This window comes from Quercus lobata, chromosome 5 (genome assembly GCF_001633185.2).
Source record: "Quercus lobata isolate SW786 chromosome 5, ValleyOak3.0 Primary Assembly, whole genome shotgun sequence".
In the NCBI taxonomy this organism is placed as follows: domain Eukaryota; kingdom Viridiplantae; phylum Streptophyta; class Magnoliopsida; order Fagales; family Fagaceae; genus Quercus; species Quercus lobata.
The window spans coordinates 83,957,532-83,966,721 of NC_044908.1; the positions used below are offsets into that span (position 1 = coordinate 83,957,532).

The 9,190-nt window shown below is 32.5% G+C and overlaps 1 protein-coding gene across 1 annotated transcript; it reads right to left on the reverse strand.

Annotated features, from left to right (window-relative positions):
* Positions 1 to 747: 747 nt before the first annotated feature.
* LOC115992753 (GDSL esterase/lipase 5-like) lies at positions 748 to 4,609 on the reverse strand. Its single transcript, XM_031116974.1, has 5 exons — positions 4,190 to 4,609; positions 3,039 to 3,160; positions 2,714 to 2,944; positions 2,365 to 2,623; positions 748 to 1,252 (listed from the first exon to the last, which is right to left on the reverse strand). Exons 1-5 carry the CDS (start codon positions 4,563 to 4,565, stop codon positions 957 to 959), a joined length of 1,284 nt encoding a protein of 427 aa, XP_030972834.1. The 5' UTR covers positions 4,566 to 4,609; the 3' UTR covers positions 748 to 956.
* Positions 4,610 to 9,190: the final 4,581 nt, after the last annotated feature.

Below are 9,190 nucleotides of genomic sequence, written 5' to 3' on the forward strand. Positions count from 1 at the left end.
CCCTTTCAATCAATTCCTTTCTCTTAAACTTATTGTATAACTATTTGTCTCATTCATACTTCTTATTGGTAATAAGTTCCTATCCTTAAAGGAAAAGAGAGAGTTTATACCCTTTACATATATCAATAAATGGATGAAAACCAGTCCTTACGCAAAGTCAGGCCTTGATCATTGCATGTGAAATTATTTTGCACCAGGACCGTTTAGAGATAATTCTAGAGGCACACACATAGGATGAAGCAGTATTGGGCTGTCAATGACTCTTTTTGATCGATCAGTACGTAGCTCTTCCAACCACCACCTTTTATCTTTCAACAGATTGCTTATTTAGGTGCTCTTTGCCTTTCAAGTTCCAAGTCCAACCCGTAATACTGTAGTACTTTTTGTCATCGAAACAGGACACATTTGGAGACAATAATGTTAGACTTCTTATTAGGGATTCCATGGTTGATAGTTTTATAAGTGTACATCTAAGTTTTTTAAGGTTGTTTAACATGTGCCAAGTTTATCATTAAATTGAAATGCACTGGGTTACTACCAAATTATAAGGATGGTTTAACCAATTGGCTATAGAGTGGTTAACGTTGGTTACTATCAATGATGAGGTAGTTGAGTCGGCTGATTAATGTGCTGATTACTTGAAGTACTGCAACAATTCTTACTTTACTTACACCCCAAAAATAAATAAATAAATAAAAAAATAAAAAATCTTCCCATATGTATCAAACAAATATAAGCAAAACTAGGTTCACGAAAAGAGATTTTATTAATTGAGATTAAAACTGCAAACCAACTCTCAAAAGAGAGTATTAAAATAAAAGGGTGCCTATTCTCTATACTTATCTTTTTTCATATCATTATAGTATCCAATTCTTGCATACAAGGATATTAAGCATAGCTCAAATAGCATATTGATTATGAGGAGAAAAAAAAGGATCACCAAGCTGTGTCTAACTTTAGTAGTGAAAGTTCTGTCTATCTGGGTCATCAACTTCGTCAGCAATGGTCAGCTCCTCTTTGCTAAGGAAGAGGTGTTGTAGGGTGTATGGCCCTACAGATGAAGGGGGTCCATTCCAAAGAGCCTGCCCAAATTGCTCATGAATTTTCTCTGTAGGATGGAAAGAGTCCCACCATACAAAGTCATCAGCATTGTCACATAATTGGTAATCTGTGACCTTTTTTGTGCCTCCACAGGTGAAGATGCCCCCATATGGTCCGTTTCCACAACAAGCATTCACTCCATCCTTAAAACCTTCACAAGGTAAAGTTGTGACTTATAATTAGATGCCTGTTTTGTTTACATTGATATTTGCAGATCAGAGGCGTGGCTATATATTTAGGATCATGTGAGGACAAAAATAAATCCTAATTTTTGTAGTGCTTGGTGTTCTTGATCCCAATTCATAGTTAGGCTATTAACAAACTGGACTGATCTTCAAAAGTGATCAAGATTATTCGTTTATTCATTTTGAATATGAGTGAGCGTGAGCTAATCACCAAACTAAATTACATGATCAAAATTTGTTCATTTTCTTCTCAAACCATTAACTTGTTATATATTTTCCTATAGATAATAAATATCAAAACTAACATTTTTTACCCATTCACAAATATATGCTAATAATTAATAATGAAATTATAGTTAAAACTATATTATTTGTCTTAATTAGGTAGAATTATCTTTGTGTATGAAATTATAAAAATTAGATTTACCAATAATGTATTGTTACAACTTATAACACAGCTTATCTACAATTTTCACTATGAAATTGACTTTTATATGATTACTAAATTAAATATAATAATTTAATATCTTATAAACTTATTTATTTACATACTTATATACATAATCCAGCATCAAGTCTATATAAATATAATTTATACATGTATAGATATAAACATATAATATTATATATACTAAAATTGAGCCATATTTAAGAGCTTATTCATGGACACATTATTGTATTTGAATTTGGTCCGTATAATAATCAAGCTTAAACTTAAATTTGAGTTTGAATCATTTGTTAAAATAAATGACACTTGAGCTATTTAAGAACATGCAACTCGGTTCATTTAAAGCCTAGATATATGTCCAATTCCCAAAAACTATTGTATTATGTTGTCCTAAATCCTAATCCCAATGTTAGTTGTACTAGTCTGGGGTTCTAACTTTACTATATGTAATCAGGATTATTCCTCGGTAATTATATCTTGAATTGCTAGTCTTTTACAGTTTTTTGATGCACAGTTGTTCAAGATCATTGCTCCCTCCGATGATGAAATTACCACGCATACTTATTATACCTTTAATATCATTTTTATCAATGAATCACAGCTAAAGTAGGGAATTTACAGCACACATACCATACTTAGAGGGATTATTTATTCTGTCCAGGAGCCAATCATAGAAGTTGGAGTTGCAGTACTTGAATCCTCTCAATATATGTTCAAGGCTTGTTAGGATAAATTTTAAAGCAGAATTATGTGCTTGTGCAAGGGCACATGCTTCTTTAAAACAAACACTCTCATTGGCCTTGGGGCTTAGAGCTCTCAGGGCTGGTAAGCAACCTAGTGGAGACAAGCTCAGAAAGCCAAATTTTCTACCTCCTTTCTCATACAACACCTGAATATATAAAAAAACAACATACAAGAATAAACATCAAAATTGACATATACAACTAGTGCGGCTTTAGCTTATCAATAATGGGCTTACTTGGATTGCCTGGGTCAAGTTCCCAATTACTAGGCCAACATATCCTTCTGGGGCATAATATTCCTGCATTTTTGGATTACCTAGATAACCACCCAAATAATCATTGCTTCCAATACTAATGAAGTAAACAGCTTCTGAGAATAGCTCATTTGCTTTTGCTTCTCCTAACTTTTCTGTTAACGATTTTTGAACCTCTTCGAAATGTTTTATCTGTGTCTGAAGATCAATCACCTAAATAACAATTTTAATTAATTCAACTAGTTTAATCCAGATTTTTTTTCAAATCAAAAATCAAAGTAAAAATGGCATTGAGTAAATCTCGTACCTGTCCTTGATTGGTTTCTGGAAGAATGCCAGACCCACCAGAGGCAAAGTTAACACCATTGATGAATTCAGCTGAAGGTTGTAAAAATGGAGGAGGAATAACTGGCAACTTAGCATATTCAGCTGCATATCAATGGTATAAGCTTGGTAAGTTTAGTAATAGAAAATGCTAAAATTATTACCAGATTTACTTCAAAAAGCTTACAAACTAATGTGAGACTGAATATGATTAGTGTCATCTCAACAACATAATAAAAAAAAAAAAAAAAGTTATTTTATTGTTACAGTAAAGCTTATATAGTAAAATTTATAATATCTTTTGCATCACTCTTTAATAAATGTTAACATGGTTGGAATCTAACATTAGAAAATTATAAATATTTTATTGTAAAATTGGAAAATGATAAGAGATTAAATTATATAAGGATATGGTATAAAATCCAAGTTTTACCCTTCCAATTCCAATATGTCATATCATCTTATTACAAATTAAAGAATAAGTACAACCACACTCAATCAATTATAATACCCTTTGAAAATCCAACTTGACTAACTGTGAGCTTATTAAGATATTATTATATGTAATAAGAACTATTAAGTTTTAAGTAAAAAGTTGATATATCAATCTCTCATTGGATGATGTAAAACATGAGTTTTACACTCCATTCTTGTCAAATTCAGACTTAAATAATAAAGATACTACTAATTTTACTAATTAAACTTATAAACGGACGTGACAATGAATATAATTAGTGTCATATCAACAACATAATAAATGACTTTCTTAATTACCTTTTGTGATTGATTTAAAAAGGAAAGTACTAATTGATGCCACTTCAATAACAAAAATAAAAATATATGAAAAATAAATAAGTATACAAATTATTTTTCAGTAATTAATGAAATGTAAGTTTATAAGTCTTGTTATAGTAATAATATTTCTAGCATATTTAACAGTAGTTGACATATCAATTTATAAAATTTGTATAGCAAAATTTGTTTTATCCATAAAACACACCGCTAGAAAATTTATAAAAAAGAAAGAATGAAAGTCATTAGATATATAACCAATATTGTTATAGTTGCACTGCAACATGGAGCAGTAATCATTTCTGCTATTTTGAATGTGAAAAGAGAAATATATATGATTACCTATGAAATCTACAATCACACGGCCATCAGAGAAGCGTCCTGTGGGTTCTTCAAAGAAGCCATTGAGTCCATAAGGCTTGTAATTTGCTTGGTATTCAGGAATTGTGTTGATGTAATTATTGTTTCCAGGATCCACAGTGGAGTCTCCAAATATGAAGAAGGGAGTAGCAGTACCACATACCCTGCAAGGAATTGACAAAGCTAGAGTTACACAGATGATGAAGTAATCCATGTGGGAGATTAGCCTTGCCATGACTCTGTCACAGTTGTGCTCCTGATTAGAAGTACTTCTTAAATAACTTAATATTTGGTTTTGGCCAGCGATTATTTCAATGGCAAGTGACGTATGGTGTTGAAATCTTATTGGCTTAAACATTTGAATTCTTCAAAAACATTGAATCTAAACACATTACATTGTAATCATCAGCCTCATTGTGTCTATTAGTGGGGAAACTTATATTTAAAGGAGCTATCAGCTTTAAGATAATAATGTATATTCCACAATCTTACCTTAATTAATTGGAGTGGTTAGGACTTAGGTTTACTTCCATGCATTTGACATATTATAATGCCTTGAATCAAAGTTACATTTTTAAGGGAATACATTTGTTGTCTTATCTTTCCAAAATTACCCTTAAAACAAATTTAGAAAAAAATTCTATCCTTTAAATTTTTTTTAAAAAGTAGTTATAAAAAATTTGAAATACAAAGTTACCGGTTAGAATAAACCTTTTTTGGATAATTTTTTTATTGCATTTTTAGAACCAATAGAACCAATGTGGACTGAATCAAACCTTTGAATAAGAATCAATTTATAGCCAAATTGTCTAATATAGATTTAAGGGGACCGAAATTGACCAAGTGGACCAAAGTAGACCTAATTGGACCGAATGGGACCGATGTAGACCCAATTGAACTGAATAGAAAAAGCAGTTTAATTTTTAGGAAGAACAAATTATCTTCAACAAATTTTAGAGAAAAGATTATACATTACTAGACTCATCACATGCGTTTTGCGAGTGCAATAATGCTCTTTTTTTATTTAATTTTTTGGTTTAGTGTTTTAATGTTTAAAAGTGATATATAAATAACTGTGTATTTAAAAATAAAAAATAAAAAATAAATAAAAAAGAGGTAAGGTAATGTGGAGTAATGTTTAAAAATGAGATAGAGATAGTGTCCCAAGTTTTAAGCCAAATGGAGAAGATAAAGAGAAAAGCCTAAAACTTAGGAACAATAAATTACTCTTTTAACCGTTTTTGTTTTTTAATTTAAAATTATTTAACTAAAAGATAAGGGTATTTTAAAGAGTCTAAGAATTTGTGTAAGGGTATTTTAATACATAAAAAATTGAAACCCAAACAGGGAATCCTATTATTAATAGTATAGATATTACAATACAAAATAATTATCCTGCTACTAGTTCTAAAATAAAATAGAATTAAAACAAGAAAAAATAGTTAAAAAATAATGTCTATTTATTTATTCGACCCACCAGAACCCAACCCAGCTCGACCCCTATCTAAATCAAACCTAATTTTAAAATTCACAATTCACATGGACACCAACCCCATCTGAAAAAAAAAAAAAAACTGCTAGATAAAACTCGCTCTAAACTCACTAGTAATCAAGAACCAAATCCTTGCAAGAACTCATTGTCATCAACATCTTCCCTCTATGAAACCCAAGAAAGGAGAGCCAGACATGAATCCCAAGAAAGATTCCACACCAAACCTTTCTCCAAGTACAAAAGGTTTAGATAAACCATACAACAACAATTCACCCAAGATTGAAGATGCTATACCATGGAAGAGGACAGTCACCAAGAACAGGGCCACCCCTTTCTACTCTATTAAGCCTAATGAATGAATACAAATATTTTGAAGAAATGTTACTCACAGATGTAGACGCTGTGTCTATATACTGCACATTAGCCATGGAGAAGGAGAGTCACCAAGAACAAAATTATCACTTTCTACAACTACCCCAATAAGCTTAATGAGTGCATATGAATCTGATAAAAAAATGTCACTCAAAATTGAAGACGATGTGTCTTAATACTATTTATTAGTAATGGAGGAGGGGAGTCACCAAGAACAGAACCGCCCCTTTATACAACTAACCCAATGAGTGCATATGAATTTGATAAATAAATGTCACTCAACACTATGTCTCAATATTGTACTATTAGCAGTGGAGGAAGCACACCAAGAGTTAATTGTTCTTTGGAGCTAACACTTTCTACAACTCCTTAATGCAGAAACAACAAACTTTTCAGAGGATGATCACATCATTCTCATTGCTAATTTTGTAAGTATCTCCCATTCATGGTATTAATCCCAGCAAAAAATATAGGCGTAAATGCTCTTTTCTTCCCTACATTTTGGGGTCATTTCTATTTTGGTTCCTATATTTCTATTTTACCACTTTTAGTCCCTAATCCAATTAACGCTTGTTATTTTAGTCCTTTCCGTCACTCAACTAACAGAAAAAGCTGACGTGGAAAACGGCACATTAAAATAATAATTAAAAAAAAATCTATTTTGACATTAAAAAATGTCACATCAGCATCTAAATTAATTTTAATTAAATAAAAAACAAAAAATTACATATCTAAGAACATAAGAACTTGTTCTTCAATATTCTTCTTAAATCAAGAAATAAATGCAGCAACGACATCAAACCCAGAATCAAAGAGCAAACCGAGAGTCAAAGAGCATGAACATCAAAGAACATGAACATCAAACCAACAGGAAAAAAAAAAAAAAAAAAACATGAACATTACCAAATCAAAGAGCATCAACAAGAGCAAACACAGGAAAACCCACACAAAACCACACCCAAACCAAACCATCCAAAGAATAGAAACCCAGCAAAGCAACCAACTCATCCACTCCCAAACCAAACCATAATCAAAGAAATTTCGAATACCACAACAAGTTAATAACTTAAAAAACAAAAAGAAATTTCAAAATGCGAAATTCCTAACAAACGCGGAATCGGACATCGGAGTCATAATCAGAATCGGACTAGAGACTGTGTTGGTTCTTGAGGTCGAGAAACTGAGGAGACTGAGTGGTGTGAAGCTCACGACAACGAGCCTCGAACACGGCAAGGACTGAGGGGTTTTCGCGGATCGTATTGGCTTCGCTTTGCGTGAGAGGCAGAGAAGCCATCTCTTTCTCTAAACCCAGATCCGATCAAACCTAGTCAAACCCACCAACGATCGCCGATCAAAGCCGAAGAGAAAGGCCGGATCCCAGCAAACCTGGTCGAACCCAGCACCCACCATCTCGATCCTGATGAGATGGCTTCCAATCCCGATGAGATGGCTACGGTGTATAGCACGCTCACGACGGTGGAGAATCTGGTGGAGGTGAAGCCTGCGGTGGCGGAGATGGTGTGCGAGAGGACGAAGTTATTGAAGTGGTTGCTAGGTTCTAGGTTCTACGGTGACGAAGTTGTCCTGGTCGGGTTCTGGGTTTCAATGTGAGTTTGGTGATTGAAGAAGTGTGGGTTGTGGCTTCTGGGATTTGATGATTTTCTGGTTTTCAACTTTCTGGGCTTATGGCTTAGGGATTTGATGATTTTGCTGGGATTGAAAATGAGGACTAAATTTCTTTTTTGAGCTGAATTTTTTGGATTTCTTTATGTGTTTGTTTCTCAAGAAAATTTCTAGGGATGAACCCAAGGAACATGAACATGTTCTTCAAAAAAAATAATGAAAGAAATAAATTTTTTTAATTTAATTATCTTATTTTATTTTAAAAGAATTTAGAAAAAAAAATGAAAAAATCTTTTTTTATTATTATTTTATGCTGACTTGGCATTTATTAAATAATAAATAATTTTTTATTATTATTTTATTCACCACGTCAGCATTTACTATGTCAACCGTGCACTCTGTTTGCCACATCAACTTTTTCTGTTAGTTAAGTGATGGAAAGGACTAAAATAACAAGCGTTAATTGGATTAGGGACTAAAAGTAGTAAAATAGAAATGTAGGGACCAAAATAAAAATGACCCCAAAATATAGGGACGAAAAGAGCATTTACGCCAAAAATATATAATAAATAAATTAAGAATTACCATTTGATAAATAGAATGTGAGGTTATAACATGAAATTTCTTTTAAATATCAAATCCAAGTGGGTGGTAATGGTAATGTAGTTAAGGTAATGCTTGAGAAATTAGGTGGTATGATCTTGGGGGAAGGAGGTTGTTGGGTTCCTATGTGCCGAGTTTCAACCTGAAACATGTCTATTCTTTATGAATGATTATTTGTCTTCAATGGGGCTGACCTAGGAAGCAGGGATGCGGATTCGAATTTGGGTGCAACGTGGTGACATGACAATTTTTGAAAAAAGTAGGACACAAGTGTGACAGGATACGTTTTTTAATTAATTATTAAATATATTTTTATTTATATTTTCTATATATTGCTAAGCATTTTTTTTTTCATATAATGGTAAGCATATATCAATTTAAGAGCAATAGTAGAAAATAAAGTGAATACATAACCATCACATGATGTTCATAAATTAGAATACAATATCAAAAGTTTGAAACTAAAACTAAATAAAAGATAAGTTTGAAATTACCTTTTTTTTAATAAGTGTTTCGACCCATATCGGGTCCTATTTCAAACCATTTCAGACCGAATCGGACCCATATTGGGTCCTATTTTGGACCAAATTAGATCGCGTAAAAAAAAAAAAAAAATCATCGAGGGATGCGCATGTAGTCGCGTCTAGGCCCCAAAACGCATCCCGCCAAGTCCGACTTGGGTGCGTCGACCAAAACAGCACGCCTGTGTTTTCTTAGGGTTGACAACCTTTGTTGACCTTTATTTTACCAAGTTTTTCTACATTTTTAACTTGTAAGTTTGTAGGAGTTAGTGACTTGTCTTAATAGTCTTGTTGTTTATGAGGGTCCTTTTTGGACAGTACCTAGGCCCAAGTAGAAACAAGGATCCTAGGCCTTTTAATAAGGATCTTGAG